Source organism: Chaetomium tenue, assembly GCF_020726465.1.
Source record: "Chaetomium tenue strain MPI-SDFR-AT-0079 chromosome Unknown F5144scaffold_4, whole genome shotgun sequence".
NCBI classification, from domain to species: domain Eukaryota; kingdom Fungi; phylum Ascomycota; class Sordariomycetes; order Sordariales; family Chaetomiaceae; genus Chaetomium; species Chaetomium tenue.
The window spans coordinates 1074763-1096650 of NW_027117332.1; the positions used below are offsets into that span (position 1 = coordinate 1074763).

The 21888-nt window shown below is 58.6% G+C and overlaps 6 protein-coding genes and 1 non-coding gene across 7 annotated transcripts; 4 read left to right on the top strand and 3 right to left on the bottom strand.

The window, feature by feature from the left end:
• Positions 1 to 4253: 4253 nt before the first annotated feature.
• On the top strand, positions 4254 to 6881 carry F5144DRAFT_224568 (uncharacterized protein). Its single transcript, XM_066783159.1, has one exon. It carries the CDS (start codon positions 4425 to 4427, stop codon positions 6687 to 6689), a length of 2265 nt encoding a protein of 754 aa, XP_066642713.1. The 5' UTR covers positions 4254 to 4424; the 3' UTR covers positions 6690 to 6881.
• Positions 6882 to 8124: 1243 nt separating this feature from the next.
• Positions 8125 to 10483, top strand: F5144DRAFT_620635 (major facilitator superfamily domain-containing protein; the record flags this gene model as incomplete). The annotated part of the gene is made up of 3 exons (XM_066792029.1): positions 8125 to 9007; positions 9062 to 9409; positions 9468 to 10483. The coding sequence occupies exons 1-3, from the start codon at positions 8557 to 8559 to the stop codon at positions 10481 to 10483; spliced, it is 1815 nt and encodes a 604-aa protein (XP_066642714.1). The 5' UTR covers positions 8125 to 8556.
• Positions 10484 to 11099: 616 nt separating this feature from the next.
• On the bottom strand, positions 11100 to 12862 carry F5144DRAFT_224692 (WD40-repeat-containing domain protein). The gene is made up of 2 exons (XM_066783160.1): positions 12494 to 12862; positions 11100 to 12410 (listed from the first exon to the last, which is right to left on the bottom strand). The coding sequence occupies exons 1-2, from the start codon at positions 12728 to 12730 to the stop codon at positions 11139 to 11141; spliced, it is 1509 nt and encodes a 502-aa protein (XP_066642715.1). The 5' UTR covers positions 12731 to 12862; the 3' UTR covers positions 11100 to 11138.
• A 454-nt stretch (positions 12863 to 13316) lies between these two features.
• On the top strand, positions 13317 to 14723 carry F5144DRAFT_224706 (uncharacterized protein). The gene is made up of 2 exons (XM_066783161.1): positions 13317 to 13742; positions 13814 to 14723. Exons 1-2 carry the CDS (start codon positions 13448 to 13450, stop codon positions 14665 to 14667), a joined length of 1149 nt encoding a protein of 382 aa, XP_066642716.1. The 5' UTR covers positions 13317 to 13447; the 3' UTR covers positions 14668 to 14723.
• Positions 14724 to 15398: 675 nt separating this feature from the next.
• Positions 15399 to 17142, bottom strand: F5144DRAFT_511256 (glycosyl transferase family 4-domain-containing protein). The gene is made up of 2 exons (XM_066786551.1): positions 16557 to 17142; positions 15399 to 16489 (listed from the first exon to the last, which is right to left on the bottom strand). The coding sequence occupies exons 1-2, from the start codon at positions 16971 to 16973 to the stop codon at positions 15518 to 15520; spliced, it is 1389 nt and encodes a 462-aa protein (XP_066642717.1). The 5' UTR covers positions 16974 to 17142; the 3' UTR covers positions 15399 to 15517.
• A 311-nt stretch (positions 17143 to 17453) lies between these two features.
• F5144DRAFT_t115 lies at positions 17454 to 17545 on the bottom strand. The gene has a single exon. It is a non-coding gene; the product is annotated as a tRNA-Glu (tRNA).
• Positions 17546 to 19273: 1728 nt separating this feature from the next.
• Positions 19274 to 21538, top strand: F5144DRAFT_592563 (uncharacterized protein; the record flags this gene model as incomplete). Its single annotated transcript, XM_066790373.1, has 5 exons — positions 19274 to 19402; positions 19591 to 20448; positions 20683 to 21087; positions 21124 to 21347; positions 21514 to 21538. 5 exons carry the CDS (start codon positions 19274 to 19276, stop codon positions 21536 to 21538), a joined length of 1641 nt encoding a protein of 546 aa, XP_066642718.1.
• Positions 21539 to 21888: the final 350 nt, after the last annotated feature.

Here is a 21888-nt window from a genome sequence, read left to right on the forward strand (position 1 = left end):
TGGGTGTGGGGCGGGGAAGGGCGTTGGGAGTTACAGGTTGACGGTTGACGGGTGACAGGTTACAGGTTACAGGTGAGAGGTGACAGAGGTGGGCGGGTTGACGGTGAGGCTGAATGGGGTGTTGGGGGCGGGTGGTGGTGGTGGCTGCCGTCTGTGCCGTGCTTCGTGTTCCATCCACAAAGTCTTGCGGCGTACGGGGCGCCGTTGGGCTGTTGCTTTCTTGAAGGTGCGTGGAGGGTGGATGGGTGTCTGGTTTTTGAGATTGGGGTTTGTTTGTTGGTTTGGGGATGATTTTGAGATTGGAGAGTGGTGTTTGTTGTCAATTTGGTTGGTTGGAGGTGGTGAGATATACCCAAAATTGGACATACAGTCGACTTACATCTTCAATATTGGCGATCACTCATCTTGGATATTTTCTCATTACTCAGTAAACTACACGGCTAACCTGCGTAAACAGCTCCCGGCCGAGCCGGTCTTGCCGGGGAGAGGTCACCACCTGTTGGTGATGGTTCCTGCAGCTGCGCTTCATCGCACGGCGGGTTGCTACCCCACAGATGAAAGCTGAAAGTGTGTGAGGTACAGATCCGTAATTGCTAAATAAAACCTGTCTTCTCTTTCTGCTTCTCTCAAAAGAACGGATGATCTGTCTCATGACTGACTGTTGGCACGACCTGCGGGCGGGGAGTTGAACTCGTGCCTCGCGGCGCAGAGAGCTAGCGGGTTTTGTTCAAGTCAGTTGGTGACGGAACTCAGACTCTAGTTACTAGTTAGGTAGTCTGCGGCGACCAACCATCCTTCTTCCCTCGCATGCGCGCTTAGCCCACGCACCCATCTCACGCGCGTGGTCTGACTGGAAGCGGAGGACGATTGAGGAAGGCAGTGGAAGGAACCGGCATTTTGGAATCGGCGGGAGGGGCACAGATGGCTGTTCCACGCGCTGGACCTGGTTCCTGAATGGGGACCTGAGATCCTGTCAGATGCAGCCTTGTGGCGGGTATTTGGGGTCGCGATTCTGGAACTTGGTTCTCGGTGGGTGGTGGGTGATGAATCGTTTTCTCAGCACCGTGCTGCCCCTGGTTTGCTGGCAAACTAACTACCTAGCCAGTTTATTCCTTGTCTTGTAAGGCTGGCAAGGTGAGACCTGACTGGTGGGGTGGTTGAACTTTATTTGGCTCGACGATCCCGCAAATCATGAATGACGACACCCAGGGATCGTCGATGGGCGATGAGCGATGAGCGATGGGCGATGTGTGCTACTAATGTTGGCGGAGGCTGAGCTGCGGAAGCAGGAACAATCCGCTGCTGTGAGCGCCGCATCAGAGCCTCAGCGGCACAGCCGTTGTTTCTGAGGGAGACACGACTGGCTCGTGCCATTGCAGATTCATTGTTGGAATCAAGATTCCAGGCTCTTCAAGGCAACAGCTCCAGGTGAGCGGCGGCTTGTAATGTGGAACTGAACTCTGAGTCCCATTGCCAATTGTGCCCTAAACCGGGGGCATGTCAGCACGCTTGAACGCTGCGCCGCCAATTCTCCTTTCGGTATGTGTGTCGTGGTGTTCGAAAAGGGAACACCGGCTGCACGTGTTTGGGCTGGCCTGGGGAAATTGGGCCTGCAGAGAAGGGAGAAAGCCACCATTCCGTTTCGTCGGCCCACGCCGTTTCGAAACGAGGAGTCTCTTGTCGTCTCGGTTGTCTTTGCCGGTGGAAGCAACCAAATTGCTTGACCCAGCGACTAATAACTGGATCGCATATGCGGCCGTAGGCTATAGTTTGTACAATATTCTCAATACCGGTTGATTAACCGGATTTCGGTTAGCCAACGGAAACCACCCGCGCCGTGGACAAAAAAACGCCGAACTCTAAGTGTGCTTGTCGGCGCCGACGAAACCTTTGACGAGAGGAACGAAAAAGAAAAAGAAAGCTATTCGGAAGACCAAAATCTACTTTTACTCTACTCAGTTTCTTTTATTTGACTTATTTTGCTCGGTTTCCTTTACCTTTCTTTTCTCGTTTGTACCTTTTCTCTTTTCTTGATTTCCTTCTCTTTTCTTACATTCTTTCCATCTCCCATTTCGAGTTCGGCTTTTTTTGGCCAGAGGGAGCCACCGTCCCAGATGTTAGACGCCCTCCATCCCCCTTCTGAACCACGCGTTCCTCAAATCGGAACTCCATTCGCGCACCCCGGGCCCAGTCCGGATTGGGCGATGGGGAGGTGACATTGTCGCTGGCGCTGTCCACCATCAGGAGCAGCAGCTGTAGGTGCCCAGGAGGCGCGATAACAGCTCAGTGAGCGTTTGTTACGAACCCAGAGGTGATTAACAATAAACTCGTGGAACGGCGAGGTCGTCGCCATATCGGCGCTGCTGCACAACAAACTGCTGCAGCTTGCGCGAGGCCCGTCGGAGGAATGCGACTCGGACGGTTTGTCGCTCGGTGTTTCTTGGCGGTTCGGGATGGGAGCCAGGAACACGGCAGTCCACCGTCGGTGTTGCATTGGCTCATAAATGGGGATCAGCGGGTTCTGCCCTGCGAGATACATAGTTGGAAGGGAGCCAGCACGTGTTTCTACCATGATCTTGCAGAATGCATCAAATTCGTCAGGGCACTTCAATGCTTGCCGGCACCCGAACGAAGGCGGCCTTTGACAAGCAATTGCGCGCGTCTGCAAGCTTTGAGATTGATCTTTTTGCCGTGATGCAGGGATCCAGCGCATGGCGTAACTGAGCAATATCACCGCGAGTGGGGTACTCCTTCAGCGCGAACCAACCACATGGGCTTTAATTCTTGGCACGGTGCAGGTGGGGTTGCTCTTGCATGCCATTCCCAGATATTGAAAGGTTGCAATACCTCATTTTCTTGGTCAATGCCGGGGAGAACCACAGCAAAACCGTTTCGTCAAAAGTACCTGATACTTCTGCGCTCCATTTTCAGGTCCGGGCCACGCGCCGCCACCTTGCCCAGCAGCTGCCCCTTTGGACACCACCAACGGACTTTCGCATGGCGGGATGGTGCCTGGCAGCCCGCAAGCCCTTGCTTGCTGCGTCCCCAGTTCATCCAGTTCATCGCGTCTCCCACTTCCCCGTCGCCAACATCTGAGAAGCGCCCTATCTCAGCACTCCGTGATTGTTTTGCGCCGGCAGGATCCTACAATGGATTACGTGAAGGTATTTCCGGGAATTATCAATTAACTAGCTTAGAACGGAGTGTTTCTTGGGCCTGCTCGTATTCAGTTTTTTGCGGCGAGAACTCCAGGCCTGGTTATTGTCGCCGTTGCTGCCGAGCCAGGCTCCGTTTCAGCTCGTTAGCTTCAAGGTACCCGCCCACGCGATGTCAACTCGCCGGTACCTGGACCCCTAGCGATCCCCACCCGCCCCCAGACCCAACCAGCCGCTCAGCGCTCAGTGCCCTGTGCCCTGGCTGGTGTAATCTTCCCCGTTGCTACCCTCATTGCTCGCTCTGCATTCTGGGTCTCGCACCCTTGCAGCACTCCGCCCCAAAGCCCTTCCCTTCCTGCAATCCCCCTCTCCAGCCCCTTGTTGTTTCTTCCGCTTCGCTTTGGGGCGTTCTTTCTCTGGTTGCGTCCCGTTCCGTTCTCTCAAGCCAATCCTTCCCTTTCTTTTCTGCTTCACCTCGACATCCCACTTCCCACCTCCGGTGATCTCCCCTCGACGACGTCGCCCCTTTAGACCAGCCTCGCGACTCGACGACCGACCAGCGCATTCCCGCCGTCATCCGACCTTTTTGCGACCTGGAAAAAAGGACCCTCCCGGAAGACCGACCGAGATTCCCGCCCCGATGCCCACCTTGTCATGACCCGTGAACGCGAGCTCTCGATACCACGCAGGTGAAGCACCGTTAATACCGAAAACAAAACACCAAATTTTGACGATTTTTCGTCAAGTCGCTCTTTTATACGCAGCCCGTCGTTTTTGATTTATTTAGAGGGGCTCATATCGGGTTCCCTCGAATCACCAATTGTGAGTCCAACTACGGAGGAGGACGGTGTACAGGGACTCGGGGAGGCATTGGGGGCCCGTTTTGGGGCGCATGGACTCCCCGGTGCAACGAGCAAGGCGAGACCCGTGCCGGCTTGTGCCTATGGCGTCCGGCGAAGCTCCTGTTGTGTTCTGGTTGATCATGCGGATCGTCGATGCTCCCCGACCTCTGGCATCACGCTAGGAATAATGTTGACTGACCCTATGGCTGATGATTAGAACCACACTCGTTCACTATCTTTGTCAAGTACACTCATTACGATACCCCTGACAAGTGAGTGCCACACCACTGCCATCGATACCGTTGGCGATACTGACTTTACGTCTTCTGCGTCGGCAGAACCTTACACTCCTTTCGCGAGGTGCCTCGCTTCTCAACCTACTCACGAGACTTTGGAGCGCATGACCGAGACGCCATAGAGAGGTAGAATGAAAACATCTTCAGTATTGGCCGCCGCCTTGGTGGCGGTCTCGTCGGTGGTAGCTAGTAAGGAGGGGGCGAAGCCAAAGTACTATTTCCCCCGCCATGTCAAGCGCCAGCTCACCAATGCGACAACAACATCGCACGAGAGCTTCACACCATCCACCTCGCTAGACACGACCAAGAGGCAGTCCAACTCGGAATCGGACTCGTCCAGCGACTCGAGGGTAACAACCATTGTTGTTCCCGTCACCGTTATTGTCACGCCACCTCTCCCAACTCCCACTTCGGACTCCACCTCCACCACCAAGAGCGCATCCAGAAGCGTTTCCTCGAGTGAAAGCTCGTCCGACAGCAGCACTAGCGAGCCATCGGATAGTACCTCCACCGGAGACAGCTCGTCTAGTGTTTCGTCGACCAGGAGCTCGGCTCGCAGCAGCTCAACGAGTGACAGCTCGTCCGAGGAGACTTCCTCTACCGAGAGCTCGTCTGACAGGCCTTCCTCTACCGAGACAGCGCCCGGTAGCACCAGCTCACCCGACGACAGCTCATCGAGCGAAACCTCGACCAGCGAGCCCGAGCGGCCTTCTTCAACCGTTCTGCCGCCGGTCCCCGGCAACAGCACGAGCAGCATTGTGGATGACGAACCCACATCGACTAGCACCCCAGGCCCGGAGGAAACAACGACATCTAAGGAGGAGCCCCCGGTCCCGACGACAAGCACATCCGGAATTCTGCTGGCGCCAACTGGCATCGTGACGACTAGCTCAAGCAGTTCTGAACCTGGCAACCCGCTCAGCTCTCTTCTCAGTGATATCGACTCGATCATTTCCAGCGTTTTCGAACCGTCGCCAAATGCCACAGCTACTTCCACCTCAGTTCTGGGCCCCACGGACGGTATTACCGGACCCGGCACGGGTATTACAACAAGTGCGCCGGCGACGGTGACCGAACCGCCTGTGTCGGAATCGACAACCATCAGTGACCCGGGTCTGCCTCCGGTGACAAACTCGACCATCTCGGCTACTGAAAGCACGACCACGCCAGCCCCTCCTGGAAGCACTTCGATTAGTATCCCGGGGACTGGCAACAACGCGACAACAAGTTTCACTCTGCCGCCGCCGGAGAGCAGCGGGCCCACCTCTTTGCCCGGCAACAGTTCAGTTCCGACCGGCAACAGCACAATCCCGACAGAGACGTCGCTCCCACCGACTACCACCGCCCCGCCTCCTTCGAAGACGTCCGATACCACCAGCGGGCCGCCGGAAGCTGGCGTTACGAGCATCCCGCTGATCACCACATCGTTTGAGCCCACGCAGCCGTATATCCCCTCGACGATCCTCGTGGACCCTATTTCGACCACAGCCTCCGGATTGGTGCCGACGACCGCGAGCGGTATTCCGACTAATCTCCCCTCAGCAATTGCACCGAACAATGGCCCGACTAAGCAGCCCGAGGATACGAAACTCATCCAGATTGGATTCCGCGAGGGATACAACTATCCGTTTGTTGTTGCGGAGGACAGGGCTGCGGCTCAAATTTTCAAGTACCTTCCTCAAGCCCTGGCCGACGCGGGCGGGTTCGATATCAACAAGGCCCAAGTCAAGCGGCTGGTACCAATGGATACGCAAAACTCGCTGGGCTACATCACGACGTGTGCGATCATATCGTACCCGAGGAGCATGGTGGAAGCCCTGTCGATCGACATCAAGTTGCCGAACGCGGCCCTGTACCACAATGACAACCAGCTCATCTACAACCTCACGCAGCAGATCAACCCGGCAATTCCCATCGAGGTTGGTCAGTTGCCTGACGGGCCGGACAGCGGCGCGGATGGGCCTGCGGGCAGCGGCTCGGGCGGTGGCGGCGGCTCCAACGGCGACCCCTTTGGCGGCAGCGGCGGCGACAACGCTGAAGGCCAGAGCAGTGCGCAGCGGGGCACGACAGCGGGCATCGTCAGCGGTGCGGTCGCCGTGGCTGCCGCGTACGGTGTGGTCATGTTTGTCGTGGCGCGGCGGTACAAGCGCAAGAAGCAGTCGCACCGACGCGCGAGCTCTATCAGCAACCCGTCCGAGATGAGCGAGGCCGGGCGCGGAAGTCCTGCGCTCATGGGCGGCGCTCTGCTCAGCCGCGACTTCACGAGCAGCTACGGGGCGATGCCGGCGGGCGGGCGAGACAGCCAGGGCAGCGGCAGGAGCGGCATGGGCAATTCGGGGCGGACGCAGTTCATCTCGGCCCCCGTCGCGGCCGGAAACTCGCTCGGCTGGAACTGATGTGTCCCTCCTGTGCTACCTAGCACCCCACCCCCATGATGACCTAACCTGACTCCGATTTTGCCATGGCCATGTCTTTTTACCCTTTTCTGCGTCATCTCTCGAACCACGTTTCAAACCAAAACCTCGACATATCTCGCCATCTACATGACGCGGAAACAACCGTTTTTATGCTTCGATACCCCTCGGCTGGCGGATGCGGCCTGTCTGTCTGTATCGTATCGCCCTACATACACCACGCACCCGCCGCACCCCGAGTTGTTTCTTTTTCCCTGCTTCACGCGCCTCACCGACCCTCAACCACCAACCACCCTATCTATAGACAGACGAAACGCTCGGCGGAACCTCGACCTCTCGAAAATCTTTTTTTGCTTTTTTGTCTATCTACTTCTTGGCGGACCATGTTTTAACCAACTTTTTTAAACAACTTCTTGGAGATGATACCCTGACCGGACGGGACCGAGGTTTCTGGCCCTGTTCCCCCTTTTTTGTATACAGCTTTTTTGGAGTCGGGATTGGCGGAAAAACCTGCCAAGGGCTGGCGGCGGCAACCCGGTCAGAGGAATTTAGTTTTACAACATTTTTTGTTTCTTTTTTTGGCCCTTTTACCTTGCACATTACCTTACGTTATTGCTGGACTCGATTCTCTCTCCCTCGCCTGTCTGTCATGCGTGTTTCGGACTCGATTGGGTTCTGGAATGCGGGGCGGCAGGCAGACTGTGCGGCGCGCGGTTGTGGCTCTTTTGGGGTTGATCCGCGTGTTGGCCTGTCTGTCTGTCTTGCTTGCCTCAGGTTGTCTCTGACTGGCGGGTGGGGGAGGTCGGTGTCTGGCCTTACCTAATTTATTTGTCCTTTATTTTTATTTTCTTTTGTCTTTTTTTTGTTTCCATTACTTGTTGTCTATTGTCTTGTGATGCGGTGGTTCGGGATCGGAGATGAGCGATGAAGGGAGGATGCGAGTGTTTTGGGATGGGAGGAGTTGGTTAGGTAGGGGAGGTGATTAGGAGGGGAGGGTGGATGGAGGTGGACCTTGCCAGGGATGGAGTTGGTGTTGGTGTGTTGTTGTTGGGTGGCAGGGTGTTGGATGGATGGGGATACGGAGAAAAAAAGGCTTTCAGAGGATCTGTGGGCGTGGTTGGTGATTGTAGGGGAACGCGGGCTCTGAGGTGGTGTGAGGTGGTTGGGTTGATTGGGGAGGTGTTCCATGTTGATGATGAGCCTGTCGTACGTGAATTCTGCGCCCTGATGATTGCGGCTCGCTGCGTGTTTATTTTTGTTCAAGTTCGAGCAGATCCGGCAAGATAGATGAAGCTGACATGTCCGCTGATATTGTGCTCCCGTATGTGCTTGGTATGTGTTGATGGTGCCTGTGTCACGTTGAAACGTTGAAACATCCACCTGCTTCGATCACTTCCTTGATCGTTCGGACGAAAAAGGCTACTGATCTTCCAGATGAACGCTGGCCACTCAAACTAACTAGCGCCCTGCATTACTCGTGTCTTCAGAGAGAACGCGGGGTTCCCTGGTCCCGTGTTGTGCAATCTAGGACGGGAGGGAACAGAACAGTGCGCTGATGGCGCAACCGGACTGTGAGAGGCTGTGTGCCTGGCTGAACTCATCGTCATTTCCCGTACCTTTTTGCGGCTCAGGGTCCAATTCCATTTATTTGACCCAACTTTAGGGTTTTCTCAACCTTGAAGCCCACGGCTGAGATAACCAAAGCGCCGCCGGGATCATCCGTCACGATGTCTTAGATCCCCTCGAGTTCCGATTTGATTTCCTGATTGACACTCGGGTCCACCCGTAGCATCATCAACGCTGACCGCCTGTTACGGATCATAGTTATCAGGGTTCATCTGTGCACACAATGCCGTCGGGTTCGGCGAGATTGATGCAAGGGCCGGTGGGAGGGGAGGGCCACAGCCGTGGTGATGGCGGCGCGGGGTGGCCGGCATCCCCGTCTTCCTCGTCTTCGGGGGCGGTGGTAGCGGGGGGGTCGGGGTCACGGCCGGGTAAGAGGCTGACTCCCGATGCGGGGTCGGAGGACGAGTATGAGGATGGTGATGATGATGAGGAGGATGACGACGACGACGAGGAGGAGAAGGAGGATGAGGATGAGGAAGACGAGCTTCGGGGTAGGGTGAAAGGGAGGTCTGATGAGGAGGAAGCGAGGTCGTCGGATGAACACCCGCGGCGGCCCCGGCGGCGGCGGCAGCTGTATACCGCCGAGGAAGAGCAGGCTGTCGTGCGCAAGTTTGATCGGAAGTTGGTGGTGTTCGTTGCTCTGCTGTATATGCTGAGCTTTCTGGACCGGTCGAGTATGACCCCTGTTCCCATTCCCTTATGGGACATCTTATGCTCACAAATTACAGACATTGGCAACGCCCGTGTTGCCGGCATGGATGACGATCTCCAGTCTGTGCCGCCCCGCGAGGGCTGGTACGAGTGGGCGCTCGGGGCCTTTTATATTGCCTATATCATCTTCGAGTGGATGGCGCTCCTCTGGCGGATTATACCGGCGCACATCTACGTGGCCGCGCTGGTCATGTCGTGGGGCGTGATAGCCTCGCTGCAGGCCGTGGCTGTCAACTACCCTATGCTCATCTTCTTGCGGTTTCTGTTGGGCATTGGAGAGGCGGGCTTTACGGGCGTGCCGTTCTACTTGTCCTTCTTTTTCAAGCGGGACGAACTCGCGTTTAGGACGGCCATGTTCGTATCGGGTATGTCTACGCAAGCACTCCCGGCCGACCACACTACCTACTGACAGTATGTGCACAGCCGCTCCTCTAGCAACTTCCTTCGCCGCCTCTCTCGCCTGGCTGATCGTCAAACTCGCCGAGTACAGCCCCATCGCCCCCTGGCGCCTGCTCTTCCTTATCGAAGGCTTCCCCTCCGTCCTCGTCGCGGCCGTCGCCTATCGCGTCATCCCCGACTCACCACAAACAGCCCCATACCTCACAACGCGCGAAAAGAAGGTTGCGCGCCTCCGCCTCCAACCCACCACCCCCCAAACCACCACCCCCACCACCACCACCACCACCCGCGACACCCTCGCCGTGCTAACCGACCCCGCCGCCTGGCTCACGGCCCTCATCTTCCTGCTCACCAACATGGCCTACTCCTCCCTCCCCGTCTTCCTGCCCACCATCCTCACCGCCATGGGCCACACCCCCCTCCAAGCCCAAGCCCTCTCGGCACCCCCCTACCTCACCGCCTTCCTGACCGTCCTCGCCACCGCCTACGCCTCGGACGCCACCTCCTCGCGCGCCCCCTTCCTCATCACCCACGCGCTCGCCTCCGCCACGGGGTACGCCATCCTCGCCCTGGCCGACACCCCGCTCCTGCGCCTCGACCCGGGCAGCCTCCTGCGCTACCTGGCGGTGTACCCGGCGGCGGTGGGGTTTTTCAACGTCGTCGTGCTGACGGTCACCTGGAGCATCAACAACCAGCGCGGGGCGGCGCGCCAGGGGGCCGGGTTTGCGCTGCTGCAGGTGGTGGGCCAGTGCGGACCGCTGGTGGGCACAAGGCTGTATCCGGATGGGGACGCGCCGTATTATACGCGGGGCATGGCGGTGTGTGCGGGGGCGATGGTGGGGGTGGCGGTGTTGGCGGGGGGGTTGAGGGTTTGGTTGGGGAGGGTGAATGCGAGGTGGGATCGGGAGGAGGGGGTTGGTGGTGGTGATGGGGAGGGGGAGGGGGATGGGGAGGAGGGGGAGGCGCTGGTTGGTGGGGGGGTGGAGGTGGAGGGAAGAGGGGGGAGGGAGAGGGAAAGGGGGTTTAGGTATATGCTGTGATTGGGTTTGGGATGGGATGGGAAACGGGATCATGTAACCAGGTATAGATGGCGATGGATTGTGAGCGGCATGGCATGTGGGGTATCTTGGGTTTCATATTTTGGATAGATATAGGTATGTATGTATGTGGCTTCGCGAGCGCGTGCATGACTTGGCTTCGGACTGGGACAGGGTATTATATATGTTTTTTAATGCTTTCGAGCAACATCCGTACCACCCCCCGCCCGGTACATACTCAGCACTCAAACTCGTTCGGATTGACGGGGTTTGGTTTGACGCCGCTGCTGCCGCCGGCGAACCCGCGGCGGGGTGACCGGCTATGTGGAGAGTGCGATGGAAAAGTTCCTGGAACCAAATCATCCCCTACCCAGGCGTTCTTTGCAAACAGGTCTTGGGCACGTCAGGTAGGTAGGGGGCGATCTCAGCCTAGACACCTGAAGCGTCATTGTCGGTAGCATGTGCCCTTGACTCGGCTTCTTCCGGACAGCTTAGCTTGCGCCTGTCAGATCACTTTTCGGTGGTGGCGGCGCAAGGGCACGTTCTGTAACCCTCGGGGCAGCCTCTCCGGCCTCTAACTCCGAGGTGAGGAGGGGGGCATTTCGAGCGTACCTCCGCTGCCGGAACCATCAAGCAGGACGGACAACCTCCCCACCCCTCACGGCGCAGCCATCTTCATCTTGACCATCGCCATTTCCGTGCTCTGAGCCCACGCGCCATCCGGCTTCTGGCGATAGCACATGAGCTTGCCCTCATCACCGACACTCCCCAAAATCTGGCCGTCGTCGTCGAAACCGACGCGCCACACAGGAGTACGATGGCAATCGAGGCGCGAGAGCTCGGTGATGACGTGCCGGATCTGCCCGGGGGGCTGGCCCGGCGCCCCGCGCCGCTCCACGTTGCCGCGGCTCTGGTCCAGCCCCGCCCGTATCCCCGACGACGACGTCAGCGACGCCCGCGACACGTTCGTGGGGTCTTCCTCCCCGTCCACGCGCCGCCGCACGCCGTGCTTCTTGACCCGCCCCGCCGCCCACGTCCCTTGGTGCCCCTCCGCGTCCTCGCCACCGCCAGGGGGCCGCAGGGCGTCCAGGCGGAAGACGCGCACCCAGCCGTCCTGGCAGGCGGTGGCGATGATGTCATAGCCCCGGATGTTGCCGGGGGCCCAGGCGACGTCGCGGACCAGGCCGCGGTGCAGGCCCGGGCCGAGCTCGGCGGCGAGGTAGAAGCCCTTCCAGGCGGCGGCGACGCCGAGAGCGGAGCGGATGGTGTCGCGGGTGCGGTAGACGCGCACGCGGTCCATGACGGCTACCACCAGCCCCAGCGCGTCCGACGGCACCCCCGCACCCAGCGCCGTGTAGCACACCTCCGAGTTCGGGTCGAACCGCACCTTGAAGGATGTTTCCTCGCCGCGGGTGGTCACGGGCCGCGCTTTCGCGCCAGTGTGGTCGTCAATCCCCGCTGTTGTGGCGGCTGGGAGTGTCGACAGCTCGTCTAGTAGGGTGAACGCGGCGAGGTTCTCGACCCGGTCGTTCTCGTATACCGTCAGGCCGCCGTCGGCGGAGAGCAGGGCCAGGTAGGTGATGCGGCTGTCGTCGAGGTGCTTGAGGGAGAAGGAGCGGTAGGGGGAGCGGGCATTGCGGGTTTCGAAGGCGGGCTTGACGGTTGCGGCGGCAGTGGTGTTGTCCCCGTAGGTGGAGGGGGGTGGAGGCGGTGCTGGGGGCGCGGGGCTGCCATAGCCGGTTGTTGGTAGTGGGTTGGCGTGGAGGTGTGGGGAGCGCGAGGGGATGGTGATGAGGGGCCCGTTACGGGTGGACTCGGCGAAGCGACGGCCGGGGGCGGCGGAGGGATCCTCGGCCCAGAGCTTGAAGCGGCCTTCGATGCCGAGCGAGGCGAGGAGGTTGGGGTAGATGGTTGTCGGGAGCCATTGGATCTGGGCGAGGAGAGGGCGTTGTTAGAGGGGATCCGGAGCTGGGACACCTTGAAACCGAGCAGAAAAAGGAAGATAGATAATACCTCTAATATCTCGCTTGCATGGGCACTCCAACTATCGCATAATCGCCAGGAGCCGTCCTTGTAGCGGTTGAAGACGCGAATCTTGCCATCGACAGACCCCGTCGCGCATCGGTCGCCGTGGCCATTGAAGGCAACGGCTTGCACGAGGTCCTGGTGGCCGTGCTTGATGATGGTCTCGAAGCTCGGGCGGTCGTCGGCTGTTGGCGGATCTGCCAGAAACGCAGCCGCTTTCGACATGGTGGTAGGTGGAGGATGTGAATTCGGGTTGTTGTTGATGCGCAGCACAGTGTGTGTGGAGGTTCCAGGTTGTGGATGGTGGGTTAGAACCCCGGATTAGAGGGGCCGTTCCAGGGGGTCGCAGCACTGACGTCGGCATTTAGTGGTGGAAATAGCCGGGGCGATAACAGCTCGCTCTTGGCTTGATCAACGCCCGACGAGGACCGAGCACCAAACACCAAGAAATTATCCACCACCAATCTTGCAATTGGCGCGCATCCGGAGTCCAACTGTCGTTTATCCACGTGGAAGCTTCGATTAGTGGATCCTGAGGCTAACCAGGTTCATGGAATACTGCCGAGATGTCTAGGCAAGTTGGGGTTCAGTTGGGGAAGAACGGAGGTTTGACCTGTTCGGCACTCGATGAAGCACTACCAGGCACTCGATGACGGCGTTAAACCCCGGTTTAAGAACATCACACAAGCTGGGGCGGATACGCAGGTACGGATTACCCAGTACCTGTAGCCGCACCAATCGTTGTTGTTAAGAGTTGCCCGACCACGAGAAGCTTCCCAAGCTTCTGATATTCACAACGGCAAGTTCCGGTAGCTGGCGATGGTGAGGCTGAGCAGTTGAGGTTGTATCGGATGTCCATATAATCAGCTCGTCCGAGCCTGTCCTGATGTGAAGATGTGAGTCTCGAGGTAGGCTAGGTACTCAAGCATCCAAACCGTCAAGATGAAGTGGTCCACGCTCGTCATATCTCTCCTCCCGCTGGTGTCGGCTTCTCCCAAGAAGCACAAGACACCCGAGACGTTTATCGAGCGCGTCGTCTTCACACCTCCCGACAACTACACTGACCCGCGCGTACTGTACGCCCGCACGGCGCAGTTCCAAGATGGCACCCTACTAGCAACATGGGAGAACTACAGCCCCGAGCCTCCCCCGGTGTACTTCCCCATCTTCCGCTCCACTGACGGCGGCTACAGCTGGAAGGAGATCTCGCGTGTCCAGGACACAGCCAACGGACTAGGTAAATCTCCAACCCCGACAAAAACCACCACGTGATGTGATGACTAGGCAGAACCTAACACCCCCTCCCAGGCCTCCGCTACCAACCCTTCCTCTACATCCTCGACGAACCCTTCGGCTCCTTCCCCAAAGACACCGTCCTCCTCGCCGGCAGCTCGATCCCCACCAACCTCTCCAGCACGCAAATCGACCTCTACGCCTCCACCAACCGCGGCCGCACCTGGACCTTCATCTCGCACATCGCCGCCGGCGGCGAAGCCATCCCCAACAACGACAAGACCCCCGTCTGGGAGCCCTTCCTCTTCCGGCACGGCCCCACCCTCATCTGCTTCTACTCCGACCAGCGCCAAAACACCACCTACGGCCAAAAGATGGTGCACCAAACCACCACCGACCTCCGCACCTGGGGCCCCGTCACCGACGACGTCACCTCGCCCATCTACACCGACCGGCCGGGCATGCCCACCGTCGCCGCCCTGCCCAACAACAAATTCATCATGACCTACGAGCACGGCGGCAGCCCCGTGCTCCCCGGCTACCAGTTCCCCGTGCACTACAAGCTCACCGCCGACCCGGAGGCGTTCGGCGCGGCCTCCGGCGTGCCGCTGCGCACGGTGGATGGGTATGTCCCGACGGGGTCGCCGTATGTGGTGTGGAGCGCGGCGGGCGGGGTGAATGGGACCATTATTGTGGGTGCCCATAGCTCGGGGGAGGTGTTTGTGAATACGGGGTTGGGGGAGCCGGGTTCGGAGTGGCGGCGGGTGGGGACGGGGGTGGATAATGCGTATACGCGGCATTCGAGGGTGTTGAATGGTGGGGGGGAGGAGGGTAAGCCGCCGAGGTTGTTGATTATGGGTGCTGGGCAGCTGCCGCCGAGTACCACGAATAGGGTGCAGGTGAGTGTGTTGGATATTGGGGATTGGTAGGGTGAGTGATGGGGGTTGAGGGTGGCGGAATCGGCTGGCTTGCTCATGTTAGTTAATTTTGCTGGGGTGAGAGTGCTGGCTAAGAGGGAGGGGATATCACAATTAGCAATAACTAGATATTGTCGTCGGCGATGCTGTCCTCCAACTGAGTAGTCCGAGACAAGTCAGACCACGCCGCCAGAGACTTGCGATCCACCGCGCCCTTCCTGGCTTGGTCCAACGCCCTAGATCGGCGCATCTTCAGATCAGGATGGCGTTTAAAGAAGTTACTGTGCCAACACTGCCCAAGAGGGCGGTGGTCGTTCTTCGCGATCAACAGCTCCATTGCTAGTTTGCGTAGCGAAGGGATAGACACCGGCCGTCCCCGCGCATCGAGTTGACATGCGGCTTTGACAATCGTATCTTCTTCGGCTGGCGATAGTCGCTGCATGACCTGTTTCGACTTGCGGTTGGATTCGTGGCGGCCGGTGAAGCGGTCATGGAGGGTTGTGAGTGGAACGTTGAAGGCGATTGCGGCTTGCCGTATGCTGGGGACCTTGTTCGCACGTAGCGCTGCGATCGCGGCTTGAATGCGTTGTTCGGCACTATCGGCCATCGTCAGAGGAGCTCGGATACGCTCAAAACAATACATTCGAAGAAGATTTGAAAGAAAAGGAGTCCGCGATGTCAACAATCCTCCCGACTTACAGGCAAATTACTGTGGGGATGGATAGGCATTGGTGGCGTTCGAGTACCTTGCCAATTCGAGGAAGGGTGTCGCTACGTCAGCAGCAGCAGATAAGCCCCTGATATTGGAATCTACATACAGTCCTGCCCGTCTGTCTATCTAAAACTCTCAAAAGAAAATCACCTAGTGTATGCTCCAATTATCCTCCAAAAACACCAGGCTCGCCAGCGAATGCCTCACAAACAGCCCCATCACACCAACCACCACCTGCGCGGCCGTGATCTCCGCCGCCAGGCGATCCTCCCTCAGGGGACCCCTCCACACCAGCCACAGATTCAACAGCGTAAAATTGCTCGTCTCGACAAACCGCCCCTCACCGTCCAACACAACCCTCAACAACCGCAGCTTCCCCAACAACCGCAACCCCCACGCAATCGGAGCGCGCGGCTGGCGGGCCTCGGTCCAGGGCGTGACGCTCGGCTCGAGCAGACCAGAGCGGGCGTTGAAGCGGGGCAGGCGGTGGCGGGGGCAGGGGACGAGGCCAAAGAGCTGCGGGGCCGAGTAGACAAAGTTGAAGATCTGCGGCAGCAGCAGCAGGATGAGCGTCTTGCTGAAGTGGCCGAGGATGCTGACCACGACGAAGACCATGCCGGCGAAGTAGCAGTACGTGTCGCCGACAAACACCCGCGCCGGGTACCAGTTGTGGCACAGCAGGGCGCAGGATACGCCCAGGAAGGGGAGCAGGAAGGAGAGCGAGAAGAGGTGTGAGTCCGTGGCCGGGTGCGGGTAGGGTGTGAGGAGGTAGAGGGCGTCGTTGAGCGCGAGTAGCGCGGCGATGACGATGGATTGGGTCACCTCGATGCCGTTGATGCCGGCGAGGATGTTGATGCTGTTGGGGGAGAAGATGGCCACGGCCGCCATGTAGACGTAGTAGAGAGCGCCGAGGTCGACGAGCTGGCCGAGGTAGGGTTGGAGGTGGATCGGCACGACGATCGAGGTCACGCCGAAGTCGACGCGGTAGACGACGAGGAGGGGGATCGCAGCAAAGGCGGGGATGAAAAACTTGTGGCGCCAGCGGATGTCGAAGAGGTCGTCGGCCAGACCGAGGGAGGCGATCGTGTGGAGTGAGACAATGGCTGAGAGGTAGGATGAGAGCTGGAAATAGCTGTTAGTAACTCAACTCTCCTGTATGTGGTGGCTAGTTAGACATGGAGCAACTCACCTTGCTATGCGGGAACCGATGCAGGAACCGGCCCTCCTGCACATGCTCGACCTGCAGCACCACGTCCCTATTCCCGCCTCCGCTCGTAGCGGCAACCACGTCCTTGTAGAAGGCGAAGGGCACAAACACGATCATGGCAAACAGGTAGACAGAGGCGCACACGGCGCCCATGCACTCGGGGATCTCTCGGCGGTTGTGCTTGCTCAGGTCGACGCCCTTGAAGCCGGCCTTGATGAAAGTCGGGCCGAGCCAGCGGATGAGGGCAAAGGTAGCGCAGAAAGCCAGCCCACTGAGGGCCAGCGACACGATAAGCGGCTTGTCATCGCCCTCGAAGACATTGCAGAGGATAGCGACGCAGGCGGCCGAGAGGGTGAGGAGACTGAGCGACTCGGTGCGGGACAGCGACGACGATGTCATGGTGGGCTGCCGGTCATGGCACAAAGAGCACAAAAAGCCAAATCGAGTTGAGCATGCGTGTGTGCGGCGAGTGCCGCTGCCTGCCCCACGATTGCGCTTTGCGGTAGCAAGAATCGGATATTTTGGTCGAACTGTTCGATGGCTTCTTGACAGATTTCCGGATGACGAAATGTCAACACGCTACGAATTGCAAGGGTCCTTTCCCTGGGACCCGCTACTGCTGTGCCGTTTCAATGCGACGGAATGGCCCGATTGGATGGAAATCCAGGGGTCAACCAAACCCCTTGAAAGCGGCAACCACCAAGCGAGAAGCCCGAAACAGGCCGCTGAGAGCCCGCCTTGCCCGCCAACCATCTGAGAAATGTTTAACGCGACATGAGACCGCGCTCAGTTCGCCCCCAAAATGGACGGATTGGGCAGGTGCAAAGCAATTGGCCAGCCCGTACGACGGAGTGATAAAAGAAAAACCTCAAAAAGTGACTCGGATACCGGGAGTCGAACCCGGGGCTGTTGAGAGAGCAGTCACTCCTGAGAAGTGAGAGTCAACGATGTTACCGCTACACCATACCCGATTTAATCGTGTGTGGTTCCGATTTGTTTCCACGGAGACCGCAACACCGAGCATGCATACCTCTCTGACCGTGGCCATCCATATCTTTCGTTTCCTTGTTTGAACGCCACTTGAAATCAACCCTGGTCATACCCCCACCTGTTTTGCTACCGGATAGCCAAGGCGTTTTCTATTTACGAAAACAATCGAGGGAGGTTGTCGTCGTAGTCCGGTCTTCGTATCCCGAAAAATCCAAGCATCTCACCCACCTTCCTTGACCAACAACGGCCCCAGTCAATGAGGGACAGCCGGCTTGGCAAGGTTTTTTATTGTGCTGCCTAGCTAGTCTGATCTTATCTGAGAAATATCTGGGGGAACTGGTCCAATGGCGGCATCCTCTGACACCAGAGGGGGGTCTTGTCAGAACCTAATCCGTCTTCTCTCGCTTGAGCTTCCGATTCTAGAACAAGGGTTGGAAGGGGGAAGAAGGCCCACGGGGCCCTACGAGGGGACCCCAACAGGACAGTCTGTTGTATGACGAGCTCTACTAGCCACGGTCAGGGATTGACGTTGAGGTATTTGTCGATGTATGTACCTTGTAAAGAGGGGGTTTGGGGGTATCATCGTGCACTTGGCAGACCGATATTTGTCATAGTGGCCATCTAGTCTTGTATGTGTTGTCTAGTACCTCTACGGCTCTGTCTGGAAGTGGCCAAACATGGCAAAGTTTCCAAGTTGGATGTAGAAGAACGAACTTAGCAAGGAGACTCTCCCATGGGATTTCATTGGTTGGCTAGTCCCTGGAAGAGCCACTCTAAGTCAACTTTGAACCCTAGGGGTGGTGAATCGGCTACGCCGTCCAGGTCAAACACAAGCCAAACCCAAGGTAAGAAAGCGTTATTCAGCGCCGTGAGACGGGCCACAAGGAAAGAGCCAAAGAAAAGAACTCCACGTCCGAAGTGCAAGAACGACCTGGGGACCAGGCAGCGACATTTTGACACACTAAAATTAGCGGAGTCAGTTCCCCGAACAGGGCTACGCTTAGTCACTGCATTGGGAAGGCATGGAAGGCAGCCCTTTCTTGCGCGTGGACTTGCAGCCGATTCGCCAACTTTTGCAGACTTTTGGTCGGTCGAGTGTCGGCAGGAAAGAACCAGTCGACCGATTTACCGATTTACGGTCCCATTTACGGTCCCATTTACGGTCAGCCTAGAGCTGGCATGCATCGATGGCAACATGCATCGAGTATCCTTCCCTTTCTAGACTCGTTCTTCTCTCTGTGCGGCGGGGGCGAGTTTGTCCCCCGGTCGGTCCATGACCACTTAGTTCGTCAACTGACACAGAACTGGCACAAACTGACACGCAACGCGCCCTGGCCTTGCCCGGCGTTGCTTCTTGGCCTTTCGTTAAGGTGATTAAGGTGATGACGGGCTGATGGGGTTCAATGGAGCCCGTGTGGCCCAGGCGGTGAACACTTACATGATGCTGGATGAAAATAGTCGGGGGCCGGAGGGGGGTGGCCAACCCGCCTTGCCGCCCTCCCGGAAAGGGACATGGACCCTATCTCGATGCAGGCCGGGGATCGTGTTGTCCACACCTGCTGCAGAGTTCAATATGAATATGTGAGCCAGAATAAAATCTGCCCACACGTCCCTCGTCCTCACCAACCGGTCGTACCGTTATACGAACGAACACTTGCCCCTGACTGCCGATCCCGTTGTGGTGGACATCCCGAGCCGTCGACGACATCATGTCCCCCCACTCCTCCTCTAACCGCTCGAGCCTTGAGCCGAGCAGCAACCCGTCCAGCCCGTCACCATCGCCTGCCGGGACGCCACCAGACCCGCCGAGGAAACGCACAAGAGCTAGCAAGCCCAAGGTACGAACTGGCTGCATCACATGGTAAGCTTCGGCCTTCTCTTTTCCCCGTATCGGTGACACTGGCCACTAACGTTGTGTTCTCAGCAAGTGAGTAGTAGTCGCTGCCTGCAAAGCGTCCGATGGTGGCAAGTTCGGGTTCACTAATCAGTCCCCAGAATCCGGCGAGTAAAATGTGACGAAGGGAAGCCCGCCTGTCTCCGATGCACCTCGACCGGCCGGACGTGTGACGGTTACGACAAAGCCGCCCTCGCCCGGTACCGCTCGCCAGATCCGAACCAGACGGCAGAACGAGCAAGGGCCGAGTTTGTGAGGGCATGCGAGTGGAACGAGACCCTCCGGTCCATGCGACGGATCGAGGCCGACATCGATGGAACCGAGACCGAGAAGCGACTGTTCGCCCGCTTCCGGGCTGCCACGGCCGACGGGGTTGCCGCACACCTCTGCAACTTTGCAGCGTTTTGGCGGAGGTTGAGTCCATCGACGGGCTGCCAGGACGACGCCGTCAAGCACGCCGTGATAGCCTTGGCTGCCGCCTACCAGCTTTTCCAATACCCGGACGAGCCCGTTATCGATGGCTTCGCACGTGGAGATCTCGAAGTCTTCACCATTCAACAATATAGCCGGTCCATCGAGCGGTTGCAGAACCATGCCGGTTCCTCGAGCCCGGAGAGCCTCCGCTTGACACTCGTCTGCTGTCTGGCCTTTATCTCGCTTGAGACTCTGCGCGGGAACCACGAGGTAGCCGTCACCCACCTCACCAACGGCCTGCGTATCCTCCAATCCCTCCCTGATTCCACCTTTGACTGCCTCGCCGATGGCTCCATGTTTGCCTGGCCATCAAGCCGGGACTCGCTCCACATGTCCGACATCGTCCAGCTCTTCGCTCGGTTCGAGCTGTCGGCCTGCTTCTTCACCCACGGCATCCAACCCGTCATCTCGGGGCGCGGGTATCTCACCCGCCGATTTGACGACGGTTCCACCTACAACGTCTTCCACGATGTCCCGCACGCCCACATGGCCATGTCCTGCTTCCAACACGACGTCGTAGCCCGCCTGTACGAGATCTCCACGGCCGCGGCCGCAGGGGACGAGGCCTCGGCCCTGTTCTGGTCGGACCCGGCCCAGCAGCGCATCCAAGCCTGCCTCGTGGCCCGCAGCGCCCGCCTCGGCGCCCTCATCGCCGACTTCTTCTCCCCGCTCCGCTTCGGCATGCCCGACCCCACCAGCCCCGAGCTCGCCAGCCTGTACCTCACCCTCATACACTTCCACAGCGCCCAGTTCCTCATCGCCAACACCGCCGGCGGCAGCGGCATCTTCACCCTCGACCCCTTCCTCCAACCCTTCCCCCACCACCACCACCAAATAACAACCTCCCCCTTCCCCTCCCCACCCCAACACCACCAACCCCTCCCCACCAACCCGCACCCCAACCCCGACCCAACCCTCCTCCCCACAATCCTCCATCTCGCCTCCCGCCTCTCCGCCACCACCCCCGACACCCCAACCCCCCCGCTCACCCCCACCGCCGACGCCCACACCCACCTCCTTGGCCCCCTCTACCTCGTCGCCACGCATACCCCTGACCCGGATACAAGGGCGGCGGCGGCGGCGTTGTTGGCGGATGCGTTGCATCGGGGGGGGTTGGCGGATGTTGGTTTTGGTGTTAGTGTTGGTGGGGGGGTGGTGGTTGGAGAGAGGGGGCGTAGTCGGGGGCGGCAGTTGGGGTTGGGGTTGGGGCTGGATTTGGGGATGGAGGCGGCGAGGAGGGCGCAGAGGACGTTGAGTGTTGTGGGGAGGGTGGTGGCCGGGGTGAGGGAGAGGGAGGCGATGGTCGCGGTGGGGGGGAGTGGGAGCGGTGTTGGTGGGGGTTTGTTGTCGTCGTCGTCGGTTGAGGTGCCGCGGGCGTTGATGGGCGCGGGGTGTCTTCCGCCGCTTTGGGATGGGTTGGTTGCTGCCGCTGCTTCTCCATCGTTGTAAGCGGGCGAGTGAGTGGTGAGTGGTGTGGTGTGGTGTTTCTGTATGCGAATGGTATGCTGGTACATACGGGTGGCTGGTTTGGGTGGGTTTGTTGAATCATATAGCATTAAAGGTTAGCATTGCATTGGATAGGATGGGACGGGATGGGATGGTATAAGATGGGATGCATAGGACGGATGGATGGACGGTTAAGAATGCATGCATGGTGCGGGCGACAATGAAAGATACGATAGTTAGGTGATGGCTGTAAGAATTTAAGAAGCTGCATTTCATGTTTGCCTGGAATTCTGAATTTCGCAATTGCTCGGTCTCGATGAAACGGGTGGCCAGGCCACTGCGATTGATATACTATATGGTAGGCACCATGATGACAGGGGGCCGGCGGGTATCTGAGGGGGTGGCTTGGTGGGTGTAAAACTTGGGCGCGGCGTTTCGCTTCATCTGGACACTTACACAGCCCCCTCCCACTCACTCCCTCCAGACACAACACAACCTATAGAGACAGAG

Bases quoted from the DNA above. Each gene is read 5' to 3' on its own strand.
- F5144DRAFT_224568 (XM_066783159.1), top strand. From the start codon at position 4,425: ATGAAAACATCTTCAGTATTGGCCGCCGCCTTGGTGGCGGTCTCGTCG.
- F5144DRAFT_224692 (XM_066783160.1), bottom strand. From the start codon at position 12,730: ATGTCGAAAGCGGCTGCGTTTCTGGCAGATCCGCCAACAGCCGACGAC. The intron at 12,411-12,493 runs GTATTATCTATC...CTCCTCGCCCAG, and splicing joins ATGCAAGCGAGATATTAGAG to ATCCAATGGCTCCCGACAAC.
- F5144DRAFT_224706 (XM_066783161.1), top strand. From the start codon at position 13,448: ATGAAGTGGTCCACGCTCGTCATATCTCTCCTCCCGCTGGTGTCGGCT. The intron at 13,743-13,813 runs GTAAATCTCCAA...ACCCCCTCCCAG, and splicing joins GGACACAGCCAACGGACTAG to GCCTCCGCTACCAACCCTTC.
- F5144DRAFT_511256 (XM_066786551.1), bottom strand. From the start codon at position 16,973: ATGACATCGTCGTCGCTGTCCCGCACCGAGTCGCTCAGTCTCCTCACC. The intron at 16,490-16,556 runs GTGAGTTGCTCC...AGCTATTTCCAG, and splicing joins ATCGGTTCCCGCATAGCAAG to CTCTCATCCTACCTCTCAGC.